The 22,681-nt window shown below is 41.5% G+C and overlaps 1 protein-coding gene across 3 annotated transcripts in view; it reads right to left on the bottom strand.

The window, feature by feature from the left end:
• The window catches only part of TRPC6 (transient receptor potential cation channel subfamily C member 6), a 100,047-nt gene extending 79,692 nt beyond the window's left edge, over positions 1-20,355 (bottom strand). The window contains exon 1 of one of the 3 annotated variants that reach the window (XM_059371257.1): positions 19,612-20,355. In XM_059371257.1, coding sequence (XP_059227240.1) covers positions 19,612-19,781 — 170 coding nt within the window. In that variant the 5' untranslated portion in view covers positions 19,782-20,355. The remainder of the gene's footprint in view (positions 1-19,611) is intronic. The other 2 variants (XM_059371246.1, XM_059371250.1) reach the window with 2 other exon arrangements.
• Positions 20,356-22,681: the final 2,326 nt, after the last annotated feature.

Genomic DNA, 22,681 nt, shown 5'->3' with positions numbered 1-22,681 from the left:
CCCAAGAGCTTGTGAATTTTTAAATTAATGGTGATGAGTCTCACATTGCTAGCGTTTAGCTTTAATGAAATACAGTTTTAAAATGGATGATCCATCCTATTTACAAATGTTAATTTTCACTATGGGTTGGCAATTACTTCCTTTGCAACTTTTTAACCCTACGATGAAAAATTTCAGATGGTACCTTAAAGATGCACAGTGGCGTACATTTCTTAACGTTCTTTTAGAGAAACCAACATGACTATCATTGAGACCACTGTCTTAGGAGTAAAACTGTCAGATTTTAAGGTATTCTCATCATCACCTTTAACAAGTTTTACCCAGTTGTTTTCTAACCAGACTGTACACCTGTGATATGTACCCCCAACATAGGGTTTCGTTGGTCAACATCATGCTAGATGCCCAATAGGACCGAGCTCATTTATGTTTTGGCCAATTTAGTGGATGTCAAATGATACCTCTTTGTGACTATTTTGGTATTTTCCAGATTACTGACAAGACTGAGAATGATTATTCCTCATTTGTGTTTCTGGTGTTGTGAGAAAGTCATGTATTTTTGCTCATCTTTCAGGGAACTTATACATTGTCAGTATTTTATAAGTGGTCAGCATTGTTTTCCAGTCTGTATTCTGCCCTCCCTTTCTTGTTATGATGTTCTGAGAAACAGAGTTTCTTATTTTTTATGAAGTAATCAATTTTATAATTTATGCATTGGAATTTGTGTATGTGTATGTGTGTGTCATGAGAATCCTTTCCTACTCCAAAGTCATTAAAAGTTTTAAAGAAACTACACATGCTTTGCCCCCTTAAAATTCAGCTGGAGCAGATTTTTGTGTAGTATTTGAGGTATGGATCCAATATCGGAGTTTTTTGCATGTGTGGATATACAATATCCTTAACACCATTTAATAAAAATTTTTTTTCTCATTGATTTGCCCAGATACCTCTTTCTTATAAATTTGATTCAATTATTCTATTACAGCAATATCACACTGGCTTAATTTTATAATGTTATAATATATTCTGATATTTGGTAAGGCATGTCCCTCCAGATGATTCTTCTTCACAAGTGCACAGACTATAATTTGGTTGTCTGCATGTCTGTGTAAATCCCAGGATCAAGGCTGGCCAGATAGCTCAGCTGGTTAGAGCATAGTGCTAATGAACCTCAAAATCAACTTGCCAATCTTCCAAAGAGGAAACACAGAAGTTTGTCCCAAATGAAAGAACAGGACAGGTCACAGCCAGAGATCTGAGTGAAACAGATATGAATAATATGACTGATAGAGAATTTAAAGTAATAATCATAAGCTTACTCTCTGGACTTGAGAAAAGAGTAAAAGGCATGAGTGAGACCCTTAACACAGAGATAATAACATAGCAGAGACAAAGACCTCAGTAAATGAAATGAGAAATATGTATGATAAAATGAACATCAGGCTGGAAGAAGCAGAGGAACAAATTAATGACCTAGAAGACAGAGTAATAGAAAGTAATCAAGCTGAACAAAAGAAAGAAAAAAGAATTACACAAAATTAGAATAGACTTGGGAACTCAGTGATTCCATCAAATGTAATAGGATTCATATTACAGGAGTCCCAGAAGAAGAAGAGAGATAAGGGGGCAGAAAATTATTTGAAGAAATAATAGCTGAAAACCTCCCTAATCTGTGGAAGGAAACAGATGTCCAGATGTAGGAGGCACAAAGAACTCCCATCGAAATCAACAAAAGTAGACCCACGCCAAGATATATTTTGATTAAATCAGCAAAATACAGGGGCACCTGGGTGGCTCAGTCATAAAGTGGCTGCCTTCAACTCCAGTCATGATCCTGGGGTCCTGGGATCAAGCCCCTTGTCGGGCTGCCTGCTCGGCAGGAGGCCGGCTTCTCCCTCTTGCCCTCTCCCCGCTTGTGTTCCCGGTCTCTCTGTGTCTCTCTCTGTCAAATAAATAAATAAAATCCTTTAAAAAAAAATAAATCGGCAAAATACAGTGATAAGGAAAAAAAAAAATTTAAAGCAGCAAGATAAAGGAAGACAGTAACTTATAAGGGAAAACCCGTAATGCTATCAGCAGATTTTCTCAGCAGAAAAGTTCCAGATATATTCTACCTGATGAAAGGGAAAAGTCTGCAACCAAGAATACTGCATACAGGAAGGCTATTATTCAGAACAGAAGAAAAGATAAAGAGGTTCTCAGACAAACAAACCTGAAGGAGTTCATGATCATTAACCAGCCCTGAAAGAAATACTAAAGAGGACTCTTGAGTGGAAAGGAAAGACCAAAAGTGAAAGTATAAAGTTAGGAAGTTAAAAAGCAGTAAAAGTGAACCTCTCTGTAAGAAATCAGTCAAGGGACTCCCAAAATGAAATGATGTGATATATAACAACATATACCTGAAATGTGGGGAAGGGAGGAGCAAAAAATGGGTTCAAACGTAAGTCCCCATTAACTTAATACAGACTGCTATAGGAGGAACAGGTTCTATACAAACTTAATAGTAACCATACATCAAAACCCACTAGTAAATGTGCAATAAATAAGAGAAAGAAATCCCAATTTATCACTAAAGAAAATCAGCAAACCATGAAAGAGAGAAAAACAAGAAAGGATCAGAGAAAATCTCCAGAAATAACTACAAATAATAAAATGACAATACATATCTATCAATCACTACTTTGAATGTAGATGGACTAAATTCTCCAATCAAAGGACACAGGGTGGCAGAATGGATTAAAAAAAAAAAAAAGACCCATCTATGTGCTGCCAGCAAGAGACTCATTTCAGACCTAAACACACCTGCAGATTGAAAGTGAGGGGATGGAGAAACAACTCTCATGGAAATGGAAGTCAGGAGAACGCCAGAACAGCTATACTTACATTGGACAGAATAGACTTTAAAACAAAGACTGTCACAGGATACAAAGATGTACATTACATGATAATAAAGGGGATAATCCTTCAAGAAGATGTAATGATTATAAAGATTTACACACCCAACATAAGAACACTCACATACATAAAACCGTTCATAAACAAAAAGGATCTAATTGATAATAATACAATAAAAGTAAGAGACCTTGATACCCTCCCTTATAGCAATGGACAGATCATCTAAACAGAAAATCAACAAGAAAACCGTGGCTTTGAAAGACATATTAAACCAGATGGATTTAACAGATATGTTCACAACATTCCACCCTAAAAGAGCAAAATACACATTCTTTTTCACATGGAACATTTTCCAGAATAGATCGCATATTAGCTCACAGCAAGCTTCAGTAAAGAAGATTAAAGTCATAGCATGCATCTTTTCTGACTACAACAATATGAAACTGGAAGTCAACCACAAGAAAAAAATCTGGAAAGACCACAAACACTTGGAGATTAAATAACATGCTACTGAACAATGAAAAGGTTGGCAAGGAAATAAAGGAAGAAATTAAAAAATTACATGGGAACAAATGAAAATCAAAAATGACAGTCTAAAACCTTTGAGGTGCAACAAAAGCAGTTCCAGGAGGGAAGTTTATAACAACAAAAATCTAAATTAAGAAGCAAGAAAAATCTAAAAAAAACAACCTAAACTTATACCAAAAGGAGCTAGAAAAAAGAACAACAAATAAAGCCAGCAGAAAGAGAGATAAAATGAAAATCAGGGCAGAATAAATAAGATAAAAACTAAAAAAAAAAAAAAAAAAAAAAAAAAAAAAAAAAAAAAAAAAAAAAAGAACAGATCAATAAAACCAGGAGCTGGTTCTTCAAAAAAATCAATAAAATTGATAATCCTCTAGGTAGTCTCATCAAGAAAAAAGAGAAAGGACTCAAATAAATATAAGCACAAAGGAGAGAGGAAAGATAAGAATCAACACCACAGGGGCACCTGGGTGACTCAGTGGGTTAAGCCGCTGCTCAGGTCATGATCTCAGGGTCCTCGGATCGAGTCCCGCATCGGGCTCTCTGCTCAGCAGGGAGCCTGCTTCCCTCTCTCTCTCTGCCTGCCTCTCAGTCTACTTGTGATTTCTCTCTGTTGAATAAATAAATAAAATCTTAAAAAAAAAAAAAAGAATCAACACCACAGAAATACAAATAATTATAAAAGAATATTATAAAAAACTATGCCAAAAATTGGACAACCTGTCAGAAATGGATAAATTCCTACAAACATATAAACTAACAAAACTGAAACAGGAAGAAAGAGAAAATTTGAACAGACTAATAATTATCGAAGAAATTGATTCAGTAATCAAAAAACTTCCCTCCCAATAAACAAAAGTCCAGGGCCAAATGTTTTCACAGGTAACCTTTACTAAGCATTTAAAGAAGAGTTAATACCTCTTCTTCTCAAATGATTCCAAAACATAGAAAAAGGAAAACTTCCAAATGCATTTTATGAGGCAAGCATTACACTGATACCAAAACAAAGACCCCACTAAAAAAGAGAACTACAGGCCAATATCCCTGCTGAACATAGATGCAAAAACTCTCAACAAAATAACAGCAAACTGAATTAAACAATACATTAAAAACATCATTCACCATGATCAAGGAGGGTTTATTCCTGGGATGCAAGTGTGGTTCAGTATTCACAAATCAATCAATGTGATACATCATATCAATAAGACAAAGGATAAGAATCATAAAATCATTTCTTTTCAGAAAAAGAATTTGACAAAATACAACATCCATTCATGATAAAATTCTCAATAAAGTAGGTTTAGAGGTAACATATCTCAGCACTATAAAGGGCCATCTATGAAAAAACCACTGCTGACATCATCCTTAATGGTCAAAAACTGAGAGCTCTTCCCCAAAGGCAAGGAATGAGACAGAGATGTCCCCTCTCGCCACTCTTATTCAACAGAGTTCTGGAAGTCCTAGGCACAGCAATCAGACAATTAAAAAAAAAAAAATCAAAGGCATCCCAGATCAGTAAGGAAGAAGTCAAAATTTCACTATTTACAGAAGACATGATTCTATCCACAGAAAACCCTAGAGACTCCACCAAAAACCTGCTATAACTGATAAATGAATTCAGTAAAGTCACAGGATACAAAATCAGTGCACAGAAATATCTTGTATTTCTATACACCAATAAAGAAGGAGCAAAAGTAGAAATTAAGAAAACAACCCCATTTACAGTTGCACCAAGAAGAATAAGATACCTAGAAATAAACCTAACCAAAGAGGTGAAGGATCTGTAATTTGAAAACTATAAAACACTGATGGAAGAAACTGAAGATGACACAAAGAATCCACGCTCATGGATTAGAAGAACAAATATCATTAAAATGTCTATAGTCCCCAAAGCAATCTACACATTTAATGCAATCCCTATCAAAATGCCAAAGCAGTTTTCACAGAACTAGAACAAACAATTCTACAATTTGTAAGGAAACAAAAAATCCCAAAAGACTATGATCAGCCAAAGCAACCTTGAAAAAGAAAAACAAAGCTGGGGGTATCACAATACCAGACTTCAAGTTACATTACAAAGATGTAGAAACCAAAACAGTATGGTACTGGCACAAAAAAAGATACACAGATCAATAGAATGGAATAGAAAACCCAACAATAAAACCACAACTATATGGCCAACTAATCTTCAAAAAAGCAGGCAAGAAGAACGAATGGAAAAAACAGTCTCTCCAACAAGTTGTGTTGGGAAAACAGAAAATCCACATGCGAAAGAATGAAACGGGACCACTTTCTTGTATGATACACAGAATAAAATTCAAAATAGATTAAAGACCTAAATATGAAACATGAAACTATAAAAATCCGAGAAGAAAACACAAGCACTAACCTCTTTAACGTTGGCCATAGTAACTTTTTTCTAGATATGTCTCCTAAGGCAAGGAAAACAAAATGAAAAACTATTGGGACAACAGCAAAATAAAAAGCTTCTGCACAGCAGAGAAAACAATCAACAAAATTGAAAGGCAGCTTACAGAATAAGAAAAGATATTTGCAAATGACACAGCCTGTAAAAGGGTGATATCCAAAATATATAAAGAACTTAGATAATAATCCAACTTCAGAAAATGGAAGAAGACAGGAACAGGTATTTCTCCAAAGAAGACATCCAGATGGCCAACAGGCACATGAGAAGATGCTCGACATCACTGATCATCAGGGAAATGCAAATCAAAACTACAATGAGAGATCCCTCACAACTGCCAGAATGGCTAAAGTCAACCATGAGCAACCACAAGGGTGAGCAAGAGTGTGGAGAGAGGGGAATCCTCTTGCACTGTTGGTGGGAAAGCAAACTGGTGCCACCACTGCAGAAAACAGTGTGGAGCTTCTCAAAAAGTTAAAAATAGAACTACCCTCTCATTTAGCAATTGCACTACTGGATATTTACCCAAAGAATACAAGAACACTACTTCAGAGGGATACATGCACCCCAATGTTTATAGCAGCGTTATTTATAACAATCAAGATAGGGAAGCAGCCCAAGTGTCCATCAACTGATGAATGGAGGAAGAAGTGACATACACATGCAATGGAAATTACTCAGCCAGTAAAAAGAATTGAATCTTGCCATTTGCAACATGGATGGATCTACAGAATATAATGCCAAGTGAAATCAGTCAGAGAAAGACAAATACGATACAATTTCACTAATGTGGACTTTAAGAAACAAAACAAACAAGCAAATTGGTAAAAGAAACAGAGAGACAAACCAAGAAACAGACTCTTGAATCTAGAGAACACACTGCTGGTCACCAGAGGGGACGTGGGTAAAGGATGGGGAAACAGATGATGGGGTTGAAGGAGGGCTCCTGTGACGAGCACTAGGTGGTGTTGAATCACTACAGGGTACACCTGAAAGTAACAGAACACCATCTGTTAACTAACTGGCATTGAAATAAAAATTTAAAAGGAAAAAAAGAAATTTATTAAAACTTACTTTAAAAACTCTGAGTAAAAACATTTCTTTTCTTTATAAAAACAGAGACGTATATATAAATGCATCATTTTTAAATTTCTGAAAACTATTTATTTTTGCTGTATGAACATCCTCACCAGCACTTGCTGTTTCCTATGTTTTGATGATTTTAGCCATGCTGGCAGCTGAAGTGGCATCTTACGGTTTTGATCTGCATTTCACTTATCATGAGTGATGCTGAACATCTTTTCATGTGACTGTTGGCCATCTGTAGGTCTTCTTTGGGAAATGTCTGTTCATGTCTTCTGCCATCTTTTAATTGGATTATTTGGTTTTTTGGTTTTGAGTTGTAAGTTATTTCCACATCTTGGATACTAACCCTTTATTGGCTACATCATTTGCAAATTTCTTCTCCTATTCTGGACGTTGTCTTTCAGCTGTGTTGGTGATTTTCTTTCCTGTGCAGAAGCTTTTTATTTTGGTGAAGTCCTAATAGTTCACTTTTGCTTTTGTTTCTCTGGCCTCAGGAGACCTACCTAATTCCTTTGTGTTGTGATCAGGTAGTTTTTCTAGGAGATACATATTCCTTTAGTAAAATTTGTGTGCTAGGTGATACAGCAAAACTCAACAAAATTCAATGTTTCACACATGCTTGGAAAAAAATGAACACTCTTTAAATAGATTCTATATATGTCTAATAAATTATGCTGGATAATTTAACTTTCAAGTGTTCTTATTTATAATTTTTTATTCAACCTAACAAAAAATTGAGATTCCTACTATGAGGCTAGGTTTTCAATATGGCCTTTACAGTTCCTTCAAAATTTGCTTTTATTTCTAAAGCTACTTCATTGTAGGAATGCAGGTTTTTAACTTTTATACTTGCAAGATGAATTATACACTCCATAATCTTGTAGTGCTCCTGTATCTCCCTACTAGTGGCTTTTCCTTTAAATCATTTTTCTCTTTTGGTTTAACATGCCTACCCATATTTCTCTTTGTGTTTGCCCGATACATCTTCTTTCCTCTCTTGACGTTCAGTTTTTCCATGTCCTTATGTTTTAAATATGTCTTGTAGTTAAACGAAAAGCAGCCAGATTAAGAAAAATCTATTCTGTAAATCTGCTCCCCCCCCCTTGGTGAATTCTGTCAGTTAAATTTATTATCTTAACTGACATATATGGATGAGATACATATATATATATATATATCCTACTTTTTGCTTTGAATTTATCTTGCTTCTTTTTCCCTGCTTGCTTTCTTCCCAGTGTTTATTTTCCTCTTTCCCTTTATTTTCCCTCCTCTGGCTGGTGGAGTTACGCACTCTGTTTCTATCTTGTGCGTTCTCGCACAGGCCACCTTTGAATGTGCGACATACAGTTAAAGCATCGCCCTTCCCAAGCAACACCACTTCAGCATTTCCGTCTGGTAACTCCCTCCCCGCTTACAGGATATCGCTGAGTATTTTAGCTCTGGCCTTTGTTTACACCCACAACTAGAATGACCGTTACAGGAGAGAGGGTACTTTGGGCTACTCCAAAGGTATCCGTGTGCTCGCCGTCACTTCTTTGCTCCCTCAGATACCCTCCAAGGGAAGTTTCCAGGTGAGGACAGACTGTCCCTGACTGTTCCACTGACGCTTTTCGGACGTTTCGACAGTGTGAGAACAACACGCATTCAGTAGAAACCATACATTGAAGGTGGAATTTGGGGATTTTTCCCAGGACTAGCAGCATCTCTCTCACATACTGATCTATTCATCTCAACCATTAACTTACGAACGCTGTACTGCTTGGTCGTATTTTCACGATGCCTGCTCATCTCGGAGAGTTTCTTTTGCTTGTTCACGTCAGGATTCCATCTTTATTCTTGGCATAATTCCTACAGTCATCGTATGTTCTTGTCATTAACCCTTATACGAGTTCCTTGAGCGAGTCCTACCTCATCTGTGGTTTCTACTGACTCCACCTCAGGAGGGCTGTTTTCTTGTGTGAATTAGATAAATGCACACTCATGTCCGGGACCTCCCATTTGTAGAGAACCTAGCGGACCTGATTGAACTGAGAAGTCTCAAGTCCAGGGTGGTTTCCTGAAACTGATTTCAGGAATCCTGCCATTCAAGAGAATTCACTGTGCCACGCTGCTCCCTAGCACAGTCCCACGTGTGTGCAAAGACAGAGTCTGGGTCTTACTCTCCTCGTTGTGTGTGAGCACAGAAATGCACAGTTTTATGCAGAATCTCATCGTTTTGTTATAGGCTGACTGCCAAGGTAATCTATTGTACTACACCGTTGGAGGCAGAATTTCAAAAAAGTTTTTCAAAACCTCATGATGTTCCAAAAAAGAAATCCAGCTAAGGGACAGTAAGCTTATTTAATAAGAAAATTTTTACCCTTTGGGAAATTTTATCCCATAAAGTCTTGGGTGATCTGAAGAAGAACAAATTTACTTCATGTCTTCTGAAATTATGGATAATCCAAATCAAGAAGAAGGGCAATATTAAGATAGAAATAAAATTCTCTTGTTCTCTAGTTTAAATATAAAACTACTGCATCATATTTTAAGAAATAAACTAGAAAGGTCATTTTTCTCATATACTTTCTCACAAAATACTACATTACTTTCCTGACACTGTATCAAGCATGACATACAGACACATTATTTATTCTCCTCAAATATATCAATAGAACCTGATATATAGTAAGTAGCATTTGAGGAGGACTTAACTGATTCAAAATATAATATTTCCCAACTTATCTGATAATATCTGCTCATTGGATCCCAGGTAGAAAAATGAATGTTTAAATCTTATAGCTTTGTTCTTGGATTAATATGCAGCAATGGTTTTCTTGATTTTAGGTTCTACCTCTGGTTTCCAGAGAGAATCTAAAGTACCTGAAACAATAGAATTATAAAATTCTGGGAAATTTTTTTATGTTATTCCTGGGCAATCCTCCTAGTAACTCTGATTTAGTGGGACTTTCATCATTCTTAGGGACTCTATATTTTAAAAGAACAATCCAGGAGATTCTGAGATACAGCCAGGTTTGCAGACCACGTCCTCACCCTCTGCTACATGAGTTCAGACAAGAGGCTGCTCATACATTCTCTGTGTTCACCTCACATAATGTGCAGCAGTCTTCCTTTAGTGAGCAGCTCTCTCTGTAATGATCCAGTAAGCACGTCTCTGACTCTTGCAAGAGAAGGGGCTAAAGATAACTGCTCAGTCCCTCTGGGTGCAAGAGGGATTGTAAAACAATTTGAAAATAACTGATCCAATTTTTAGAAGACAGATTGTAATGAAAATCAACTAGATGACTTTGACTACTGTAAGGTCTGTCCATGGCACGACCTAGCCCAAACAAAGTTATCAATATGTTATCAATAATACGCAAATTTCAGACCACTCTCACTTAGCCATGCCTTTCTCACTTTCTTGATTTTAAGCTGGATTATTTCATTCAAGGACTTAAGACTTTCCTAAATACAAAGTGTTTTGGTCTTGGGAAGTTCAGTTTTTTAAAAATTGTTTCCATTTAACTTGCATAAAAATTCAAGTACCTTTCCTCACACCAGTTTAGTAAAAACAAAATAGAAAAATCCCCCTGGGTGTTTAGTCAGCACAATGAAAAAGAAAAAAAAAGAAATAGTTTATATCAATATTTTCTTGATTGTGGGATTATTAAAAATATGTAATAAACACTATTTTAGAGCTCAAGCATATGCCACAACACTCTTAGAATTCATCAACTGACCTGAACTGTAAGAGCATAAAACTCCAGTATTGCAGTGTTTCCGAAAAAGCGAACACCAAAAACGGTACCTTTGCAGCAAAGGCAACACCCTGAGAGGCCCAGAGAGAGAACATCGGAGGCAAGGCCAATCCACTGACGTCACTTTGCATGAAAGAAACAGCCATTCATTCATTCAACAAACATCCCAGGAGTCCCCCGTGACTGTTCACAGGCTTGGCCCCTGTCCTCAGGGAGGTGCCCTTCCGGCACGGAAAGAAGGACAGACAAGGAGGGCCAAAAACAAACAAGCAAGCGAATAAACAGGGGCTCACAGAACCCGGCAGCTGTGAGCTCAAGTCCTGGTGCACCTGCTTGACGGGCATAAAATGGGAAGTTCCCTTACACTTTTGAAACCTCGGCTTCCTCCATAACAGATGGAAATCCCAGAACCTACCACACGGGTTTGCTGGGAGGATCGAGGTCGCTAACACAAATAAAGCAAAAGACGGTCATGGTCCTGTCCATGTTTTAACACCAGCTAGAGAATAAAGTTCAAACCCTGTAAATTCTGGACAGACCAGAACGAATGTCCTTGACCTTGTAATCTTTCCTGCCCCGTCGTCTCTCTCCCTGACCCAAACTCTAGCACACAGAACACGGGGAACTGTTAACTAAACTGTCTTGCTCCTGTAATTGCAAAGTCGTGTCAACGGCCTCGCACCCACGGCTTCTGCTCCTCCACAGGCTCTTTGAGCTCTTCAAGGAAATGCTGGATCACTGTCGTTCTTTTTGGCACCGAGGACGAGTCTGTGTAGGAAAACATGGTCACTGAAGATTCTGTGTTGGAAAGTGACTCAGAAAGCCCTTTTCTGGATATGAAGGAACTTGGGGAGTCTTTTTTTTTTTTCTTAAGATTTTATTTATTTATTTCACAGACAGAGATCACAAGTAGACAGAGAGGCAGACAGAGAGAGGAGGAAGCAGGCTCCCCGCTGAGCAGAGAGCCTGATGCGGGGCTCGATCTCAGGACCTTGAGATCATGACCTGAGCCGAAGTCAGAGGCTCAACCCACTGAGCCACCCAGGCGCCCCTGAACTTGGGGAATTCTTTAACCAAATTTATTTTGTTTAGATTTCTTTATTTTATATGTGCATAAGAGTGACCTATGACCCAAATCTGTATCTAATGAAGTATAAAGAGCGTTTCAATAGATAGAAAACAAAACTCTAAAGTATAGTTTAATCAAAAGTGTTTTTTGGCTTGTGTTTTGAACACATATAAAATATCAGGGCAGGCTACACAACTGACAGAATTCGAGATTCAAGGAAATATGGTGTCTGTGGGTCCCACATATGATGCCTGGCACATTAAAGGAGCTTAAACAAGTATTTGTTGAAAGCAATGAATGCATTCTGCAAAATGGAATACAGTGTCTGGCCCTGAATGTCCTTCCAAGAAAAGGTGTCTGCACAAAACATTCTCCCAGATTCTCACCGTGCCCAGGGACCAGCATCTCACCACTGCTGACCACCCTCCAGCCTACTCATGGCAAAATTCTTGTCCAAAAGAACTTAACATAGTAACAATAAAAACTAGTTTTATCTGTTACAGTGTATCTGCCTAAAAGAATTTCACAAAGAACTTTAGAAACATGTCACTTCCGGTTCATACCATAACTGCCAAGATGCTTCTCGTGGGAATTCCCATGAAGGGATCTCTTCCCAATTTTGTGCAAGGGTTTCGTGCTACAAGCCAGAGCTACTGGAATTGAAAGACGAAACATGTCTTGAGGAGATAGTGAGTCTTCACGTGGCTGTCCACACTGCAATTGCTTCTGACAATATACACTTTCAGAGAAATACCATGGACGATGCTTTTAAAAACGACGCAGATCGTGCTGTGGCATTGGCGTCCCCCCGCCCCCGCCCCGCGCATCACTGCACAGATGCAGCCTCACCCCCACGACAGACAGAAATGGAATAAAAGCAAGCTTCCTCTCTTGTAACCTCTGAGGAGTCATCCTTAGCTTGTGGGCCGTTTGGTAAAATTAGTAAGTCATCTACAGATTAGTTAGGTTTGGGACATTCATGATTTTCCTTTGGTGACAAAGACTGGCAGTTTTTCAAAACCCAGCTTCCCTGTTTATCTGGATAAGCGGAGTCTTTGCCTGTCTTCCGTCCTCTCTCGGTCAGCTTCTAAGCATGTCATCTTCAGCAAGTCCCTTAACCTCTCTACTGTGGTATTTTTGTGTTCTTGTCAGTAAAATGGGAATTATGAAAGTGTGCATGTCATGGGCCTGTTGAGTTAGGATGGAGTCGACTACTACCTCCAAGGCCCTTACAAGAGGCTCCCACACAGAGGCTGCTACAGCCCGGAGCACACCAGCCACTGCCTCCATTACTGCTGTCCAGGGTCGGAGGCCAGCAGAAATGAATGCTCCAACAGACTAGTAAGTGAGTGAATGGAGAAGTAGGATATGAAGCTCAGGCCTCAGAGAGGGTGATTTCAGTGGAAAGAGAATGAGCACAGGACGGCCCCCTCGCTTTGGGAGCTCGGAGCCCACCTGTGCTGTCTCAAGTCCCTGTGAAAAGGCAGAAGAAAGGATGCGTGTGCTCTCCAAGGGCGTGTGCCACCACGTCCCCAGGGGCCCAGGATGCTGAGTAGGGGCTGTACACCGCCCCCCAGCCCAGCAACTTAGTAACCGTATCCCAGCCGGAGCATGGCTTAATTCCAGCACTGCCACTTACTAAATGGACGTTACGAGAACCCAGTGGCCGCTCCACAGAGCAAACTACTACATGAGAATATCAGGCAGGGGAGGACCTGCTACAAGGTAGGTATTCAAAGTTTTGAACAGTCCCTCAAACACATGGAAATATTTTCGAGAAACTCGCAGTAAACTGTGAATAGCTCTAGTTAACATCACTTCTCCTCTTGGTCTTGGCTGAGTGACCCGAATTAGGTAGAGAACAGTTATGCCGCAATCACATATGCTGTTTGCGAATCTGTAACATTCATTTCTATCAGCTTGCTGCAGACATTCTGTAAGAAATGTGGTTCAACCCATTCCAATGGCTTAAGAGTCTTGAACAGCATACCAATTTTAGACACCAAAGTTTAACTGAAATTGGGCATATAGATGAGCCCTTCTCCCTGTACGGAAAGTCCCAGAAGATTCCTAAACAAAGAGCAATCACAAATGGTAATTTTATCCAACTGGATGCAATTATATTTAGCATATTTCATAAAAGAGGGGGAAAAACAAGGACGGACTCAAGAAAATGTTTTCCTCTTATGATTTACTCTGTAGGAGGCAAGGATGAATTGCCTTATGACGTTACTTCTTATAACACATGGAACATAACTGTCTAGAAAAAAATGCAATGTCTTCTAGAGGTAAATAAACATTCTGTTACAGAATAAATGTGGGCCTTTCAGCACATCTGGCAGTAACTGCACAACCTGCAAAGATCACCCCCTTAAAAAAGTGCTCATGGTAATCACTTGTTATCAGCAGATACTGAATATGTCAAACCAGGGGAGGTTTGGAAACAAAATGGGTGGTTTCTGTCAAGCACACAAACCCACCTTAAATGGGGCCTCTTGGGGGAAGCAACATGCGAAGGTGAGTTTTACATTGCCTTTTCCCCTACTAGCAGCTTCTAACCTGCAGACCCTTAACCAAAGTCTAGGCCTTTGCTTTGTGGTTCTAGATTCCATTTTTTCAAAGGTCGTAATGAATACTAGGATTCTCTCCGGCATCAAAGTCGCTGCATACAAACCCCTTTTTGTCTGTATTATAAAGAGATCCTGCCAGCAACGGAACACCAAAGTCATGTAAAACATCACACGGACAATTTCTTTTATGTTAAAAAAAAAAAAAAATCACAGAATTTACAAGCCACACATTGTAGAGCAGGTACCAAGATACACGGCCAGTACATTCCCACAGTATATATCTTTATTTTAGAACTTACTCCAAGTCCCTTGTATCTCGGCTCATTTTAAATATCTCCCCTTGCCCTTCATGTTCTGCAATTCCAACATGATGTGTTCATATGGTTTTAGTTTTCTAGTTTGAACTACTGATGTACTTGATCAACATGAGAATTCACCATTTCTGGAAAATCATTACCCATGATCTGTTCAAATGTTGCCTCTCCCTTGTTGTTAGTATTCTCTCCTGGGACTGGCTATCTTCTTGTTCCATAACTCAATGATGTTCATATTTTCATTCTTATATGTCTCTGCATTCTGGGTATTGTCATCAATTATGCTATCGTTAATCTGCATTTTAACCCTCCCCTTCAGTTATTTCAAAATTTTATTTTTCATTTATAGATTTTTCTATTTGCCTGTCTTTAAACAACTGGTCTTTTATTTTCTTCAGGTTTAATTTCTTGCTATATGTAGTCAACACTTTATTCACGCCCATTTTACATTCTCATTCATTTTGTTACATTATGTCAAGGGTTTTAGCTTACAAACTGCTGTTTTATCTCCTGCTGATTCTCCCCAGGGATTACATCCTCTGCCCACTCTCCTCCGTTGAGAATGTCTGATCGTTTCCTTGTGCGTCTGGTCATGTATTACAGTGAGCATTTCTTCAGTGGGCTTGCTGTTTCCTTGAAACCCCTGGGCAGTCCAGATGATCGGTACCACTGCCTGGGGACAGCTTTGCACTTTACTCCTCAAGGGTTCTCAGGGGTATTTTTCAACATGAAGATTTCTAGGTCAGCAGGTGGTGTAAAAAACAACGCTGAGAAAGGAGAATGCTCCTACACTGTTGGTGGGGATGCCAGCTGGTGCAGCCACTCTGGAAAACAGCATGGAGGTTCCTCAAAATGTTGAAACAGAGCTACCTATGACCTAGAAATCTCCCTACTGGGTATTTACCCTAAAGATACAAATGTAGTGATCCAAAGGGGCACGTGCACCTGCATGTTCACAGCAGCAATGTCCACAATAGCTAAACCATGGAAAGAACCTAGATGTCCATCAACAATGGATAAAGAAGATGTGGTATATATACACAATGGACTACTATGCAGCTATCAAAAGAAAAGAAATATTGCCATTTGCAATGACGTGGATGGAACTAGAGGGTATTATGCTGAGCGAAATAAGTCAATCAGAGAGACGAGTATCATAAGATCTCTCTGATATGAGGAATTTGAGAGGCCGGATGGGGGGTCGTGGGGGGCAAAGAGAAAAAATGAAGCAAGATGGGACAGGAGGGAGACAAACCATATGAGACTCTTAATCTCAGGAAACAAACTGAGGGTTGCTGGGGGGTGAGAGAGAAGGACAGGGTGGCTGGGTGATGGACATTGTGGAGGGCATGTGCTACGTGCTAAGTGCTGTAAAATGTGTAAGACTGATGATTCACAGATCTGAACCCATGAAGCAAATAATATATTATATGTTAATTTTTTTTTTTAAAAAAAGCAAAAACAGAAACTGGCATGACACAGGCACAAAGAATCCAATTCTTAGCAGATCTCTTTCTCTCTTACTAACCAGGTTTCTCGTTCTCACTCATTGCTGGTGGCATTTTTCCAGCCTAACGTTTCATTAAGGAAATGGCTTGCTTTTAGGCAAGAGGCAGGCCTGTTTCAGTCCTAGCTCCAGCCCTCATCTGGTAGGGGGCCTCAGCGTCATCTCTGTCCCGTGCAGGCATTCGACTCCAACCTCCGTGTTCATGCAGATGCTTAATCCATAAGGCAGCTACGACTCAGTTCAACACAGACTATACTCTCCCTTTTAACTGCTTTACTTCAGGCACATGCTCATAATCCTTTCTCACTGACTGACTGACTGCAAAATTAGTTAATGTTCTGAAATCCTTTTAAACATTTTATCCAGTGTTACAAGGTATTTGTGGCCATAAAAATTTTTTAGATTATCTCAGTCTACTGCATTGCAAGAGGGTTTGTTTGGTTTATTTTTTTTTTTTTTTGCAAGAGCTTTTATCAACACTCTACTGTTTCATTATTCATAATCATTTAATCAATTAGTCCTTTCCAAGCTGAAGGTTAGTGGAACTGTATTTCAGTCAGATCTTGAGGAGTTAGAAACCTTTCACGTTATTTTTTCTGCCCAGGATTCTTCCCGTGTTCAGAAGTAACAGACAGGAGGCAAACTTTCACCTTGGAAGTGAAGTAAGTCTCCTGGCCCCTGGGAAGGACTAAGACCCTGTTCTGCTAGTCACCATCTCCAATTAATCAAAAGAGAGAGTACTAACTGATTTCTGACTAAATGTAGGGAAGAGAGAGAAAGGGAATCTCTTTTCACTGAACAGTATTTCGGAAGTTACCACTTAAACACTATTAAAGCCTGAAAATGTGCAACTTCTCTCAAGACAATTGGCCCTAATTTTCACTAGTAATAACCCCATGACATAAATAATATGGCCCAAAAATCTTTCCACATAAGGAAACTATGAAACAGAATTTTTTACCAAAAGTCATAGAATTTATCCCACAGAAATGGCAACTTGCAATAATCTGAGCTCTTCTAAGGGAAAAATCTCAATGATTTGAGAAAATCGTGATGCCCTCATCTCCAGTGCACTAATGATTGCCACTTTCACAAGTAACACACCTCCCACTCTGGCAACATAGAGAACACTGTTGACATCACAAGTCCGACTGTGAGGAAGGGCTTTTTTGTACTCTCTATCAGAAGGAAGTGACTTCCCTTAGCTCCTCTCCTACATCGTAGGTGTGAAATGCTGTGCTGTTGACTGGTCTAAAGTTTGTACTTGCTTGATTATTCAGCTGGAAAAAAAACCAGAAAACCTTACCAGAGCACACAGTGATGAAAAGTAACCGTAGAATCTTTTGGAAATAACAGATTTAAACAAAACTAACAGTCTGGAATACGGTTCACTCTATAATTAATGATCGTTTCTTTGCCATGATAGGGAGTGTTCATTAAGAATAGAAACACCTTAAAAAGCTCATCTCTGCTGCTCTGGTCTACATATTTGAAAAGCTCTGACTCCTCAAGTGAGAGAGGAGAAAGCTTATTCTCTGGAGAGGAGGTGATGTTAAGGAGCTACATCAATAAGGTGGTGGGTCCCGTTCAAAGAAAGCCGTGGGAGACGATGTGGAATTACTACTTCTCTTTATCTCTCTCACTCCTAATTTACAACCACAAGTGTCAAAAATCAGATTATTTTTCTCAACACAGTAACAAATGATTATAGTACAATCAGGTGAAAAAAAATTAAAATTTTCTCTACAGGACAGCCTGATTGTTAAAAAGCAACATAGCTCTTAAAAGCTGCTTAATTAGCTACAGGTGACACAACCAGCTACCTGGACCTCAGGCTTAGTAGGTCTCAAGTCTAAGCCAATACAAAAAATTCACTTATGTTTTAAACATATACCCTCAGAGCATGTTTGAAAATAGCAGTATTCAGAATATCCAGGATTGATTTATTTTTCTTCCTCTCTGTTTTTCTTGGCATGTATCTCCTTGCTCCCCAGAGTGTGGTCCACGCACTAGCAGCATCTCAGAGGTAGTCAGATACACAGAATCTTGGGCAGCACCTAAGTCCTACTGAATCAGAATCTGCATTTTAACAAGATTTGGGGGAGAGGGGAGTTATTTCATCTGCCCATTAACGTTTGAGCACTATGCTGTAAGACATAGAAATATTCCCTAATTCAATGTCAAGTATGAGATTTCTTTTGTGGATGAAAATGTCATGGAATTAGACAGTGATTTTTTTTCACACCTTTGTGGATTTATTAACCACTGATCTGTACAATGTAAACGGGTGAACTCTATGGTATGTGAAAAAGATTATAATTTTTGAAAAAGGAAGAAAAAGTAATAGTAAATGCTTTCAAGTCGTACAGCAGATAGATGGGTGGAACGAGTTCCAACTTTTTTCTTCTATCTTGGGAAAAAATTAGATGCATCATTTCTTGGGGCTCACCTCTTTCTGAGAAAGGGAACACACCAGGTCTTCACTCTGGGCAGACCTGACCAAAGGTTTGCAGGAGCCTGGCAGTGGGGGGTGGAATGGGGAGGGGAGCGCTCCCCCCACCCACGCCCACCGCACACGCTGGAGCTGCGTACCGAGCCGGCTGAGAGCTGCTTTCCTCGGGAAACCGCGTGCGAGAAGAAAGTCAGGGACCCGCACTACCCAATCGAGGGACGTGACAAAGAGGCAGAAATGCTATCTGCCAGCTGCCTGCTCGCTCCCCGAAGCGTGGGGGGAGGGAAGGCTTCTCCCTCATTCCACCCTCTGCCCGCCCCTGCCAACCCCCAACCTCCCCCCGCAAAAGAAAAACCAAAAAACCTCCAGATTCTTAAATAAAATCCCGTATTTGCTACGAGTTCCCCGCAAACGACCTCGACACCCTCGCCTCCACAGCTGGCAAGTCTCCCGCACCCCCTGGGCGCCCCTGGTGAACAGCGCCTGGCTCTCAGGGTGAGAAAGCTTCCCGCGCTTCCCTGTCCCCGACCTAACCCGGTGACTGGGGGCCGGGTGTGCCGGGCCAGGTCGCCCCTCCACTGTCACCCGCCCACTTGTGCGGGGTCTGGCCGCGGGAGGGCCCGAACGCGCCCCGCGAGGGCAGGGGCAGGCCCCGCGGAGCGCGCCAGGCAGCGCCGGGGACCCTGAGCCGGGTAGCACTCTCTCCCCCAGACCCCGAGTCTCGCAGCCCAGCCTGTGCCAGTGCCCGTGGCGCAGAGACAAGGGATCTGAGCGGACGGACAGCCGCTGGGGCTGGAGACCAACACCTGCCCACCGTTGAAGGGGTCAGTACCCCGAGGACACGCTCTACCGGGCCAACATATCCGGGTGCGCTCACCAGCAACAAAACCTCGACGCGCGTGCCCTCCGCTTGTTCGGGGCCCAGCCCAGGCTCGCACCGCCCGGGGAGGGACACGCGTGTCCGGACGCGCGCGGCCCCGCCGGCGCCCCCCGCCCGCCCGCGCCCCCCCGCTCGCGGCGCCCGCACTCACAGGCAGGGGTAGTAGCCGTAGGCCGGCCGCGGGGGCTGAGGGCAGCCGTCGTCTCCAGGCTCCGAGTCCAAGAGCAGGTAGTCCTGGCTCTCGTTGCGCCGCGCGCCGGCCCCGGCCGCCCGCCGGGGAGAGCCGCCCCTGCGGGGCGCGAACACCGGGCTCTGGTTCATGGCGCGAGCGCCCGGCCGGCGGAGGACCGGCTCTCGCGAAAGGCACGTCGGCGAGCCGGGCGGGCGGGTGCGCGGAGACCCCGCGCGCAGGGGTCGGACTGGCCGCCGGCAGACCCTTGCGCCCCGCACCACGCTGGGGCGGGGGTCGCGGACGTCCGCGGTTCCGAGCTCTGCGAGCGGCTCCCCGGCCGGCCGGGGGAGAAGTCACCACTCAGGGGCCACCGGAGGACCTGGCTTGAGCGCGTCCGGCGAGGGGACCCCGCGGGGAGGGGGCCGGGGCTCCGGGGCGGAGCGAGCTCGGGCGGGGCGGCGGGCGTAGCGGCGCGGCCGAGCGCAGAGCCGGGCACCGGCTGAGGAGATGCCGCGTCCCCCGAGGCTCCGGCCTCGCTCCCGCCGGCCTCTCCCCGCGTCCAACTGGGGGGGTCCCCGCCTTTAAAGGGATCTGAACCGGCCTCCAGAAGTCAGCCGGTCTGGCCGCCAGCACTTTCGGGGCCGGGATAACCCAGAATAGGCGGAGCCACACGCGCGCGCTCCTTCCTTCTTTCCTTTCTTTGCTTTTCCCTTTTCTTTTTCCTCTTTTTTTTTTTTTTCCTTACTTTTTCCTTCCTTCCTTCCTTCTTTCTTTTCTTTGGTTCTTTTATCCTTCCTTCCTCTCCCGCCTCCTCCTTCCTTGCCTCCCTGCCTCTTTCCCTCCTCTCTCTCTTTCTCCCCTCCTAAGTCTGCTTATTTGCAAATCATGCAAATTGAAAACTTTCTAGGAAGGTTCCTTTAAGATTAGAACCAAATAAACTTGTTTTGGTTTTGTTTGTGTTTGTTTTAAAGGACAAGAGACTGTTTCTCCAGACTGTCTTCATTTTCTTTGGGCATTTTCTCTTCCATTTCCAACCCCTTAAGTTATTGTAACTCTTTACTTTAAAATGAGCAACGTTCTGTGTTCCCAACACCAGATGTTCCCAGTTCCCCAGCAAACCAACAAAAACAGGCAGGCATTTTCTGATGATGCGATAAAGGGGCCGGCAACCTGCTTACTTCAGAGAAAACCTTTCCTTCCATCACTGCAAATGCTGAAATTATTTCTCTGCCAGATGTTTCCTACATTTCTAAACTGTTTTTAATTTTAAGATTTCATCTTAAATTCTGATTTAATCTTCACAGATGTGAGAACTTAAAACTTCTCAGAAAAGATGAATCATTATCTCTAGTAGTTTAAGAAGTAGTCAATTAGGAATCCACTGATTCCTAAATATTTAATCAATGCCAACTGTGTACCAAGCACCATTTTGGGATTCAGAGGCAAATTAGCCTGATAAGGGCCCTGTCTCCCGTCACAGGGCTTTCATGGAGGAAAGGGAGACAGATTAAGCAAGCAAATGGAAAGTATCAGACACAAAGGCACAATGAAAAGAACACTGATGTGATAGTAACTGGGGACTATTTCAGGTTAGGTGGTTAAAACAGGCCTCTCCATGGAGGGGCTGGTTAAGTGAAGAGAGAAGGTGAGGAGCCAGCCATGGGAAAGGATCAGAAGTCCATGACTGTTGGAGCGTAGGCAGCCAGACTGTCTGAGATTCTGAAGTAAAGGCACCTATGCTTCCCAGGAACAGGTGAGCAATGAAATGGATGTTGAAGCATGAGCACAACGGTGAAAACAGAATACAAATTTAGACTTTTTGAGTTGGCCAGCACACCAGAAACTAAAGCTTAAGGGGTGAGAACCACTGCTCCCTGAGAGCCTAGTTCTGTATGTGGCCCAGGTATGTGGAATGGGTGGCTGAGTGGGTGGATAGATGGACGGGTAATGGGTAGATGGGAGGATGGTTGGGTGGGTGGATGGAGTATAGACCAAAAAAATACAAAAACACTCTGGACTACCTCAAGGATGTTTACCCTGAAAATCCTGAGTCATTTTGAAGTACATTGGTCCTGATTCAGGAATCTCTTTTTTCGATCTCTCAACATCTAGAGCCATGATTTAAAGTTTTTATTATTTTCTGGTAATTATACATAGCAATAAGATACTCTGCTTGAAATGTGTTTGTTCATGGCCAATGCTATCTGTGAGAATGCAACAGCTTTGATGCTTGAATGAATTAGTTAATAAATGTTTAATTTAAACAGCACCAAAGCAATCTGTTTAGAAACATCAGTGCGGGAAACAATTTAGTGGGGGAAATAATATTAAAATGTTTTCGACCTAACTCAGATTCTGTGAGTCAAAGCAAAGTTGGAAAAGACTGATGGTGTTAGCTGAAGTGTTAGTCTTTAATGTAAAAACCAAAAATTGAGATAGAATTACTTTGTTTTCCAGTTAGTTGAGCTGTTTGTGCCTTTCTTCATCACACAGTTTTTCATACTCAGGCAACAACCTTCACACTGAAAAAGTTATTACAGTAAACTGAAGATGTGACATCAGTTTATCGTTTTACAACACAAGACATGTTTTTCTCGTTTCCTGACATACAGCTGGTACTGGATCAGTAAATCCCATCTCTCCCCGAAGGCAGGAGGCTCGGAAGGACTTCACAAGGAAGCACGAAGAGGGTCGGGTTGGAGTCTGAAAGCCTAGGTTCTTTTTTTCACCATTCCCGAAACGGAAACTTTGTGATTTCAGACAGCACGTTTAATCTCCTGCTTCATTTATTAATTGGCGAGTGATAGATAATTACTGAGGACCAGTCTGTCTCTTTCTGCATCCTATCCATGTCTTCAACTACAATTAAAAATACAGTAGAACGAGAAGACAACTTCTCAAACTAGTAACATGTCCTGATCAAGTCCAGCCGTGTTGAGTGGATGTGGACCAAAGATGGCTGAATGAAAAAATGACCGTTCTCAAGGTGAAAACTGTTGGACAAGTGAGAAATGGAGTGTTACACAATCTCACATCTCATGAGCTCGTC

Source organism: Mustela nigripes, chromosome 1, assembly GCF_022355385.1.
Source record: "Mustela nigripes isolate SB6536 chromosome 1, MUSNIG.SB6536, whole genome shotgun sequence".
Taxonomy (NCBI): domain Eukaryota; kingdom Metazoa; phylum Chordata; class Mammalia; order Carnivora; family Mustelidae; genus Mustela; species Mustela nigripes.
This window is presented reverse-complemented; position numbering and strand designations above follow the sequence as displayed.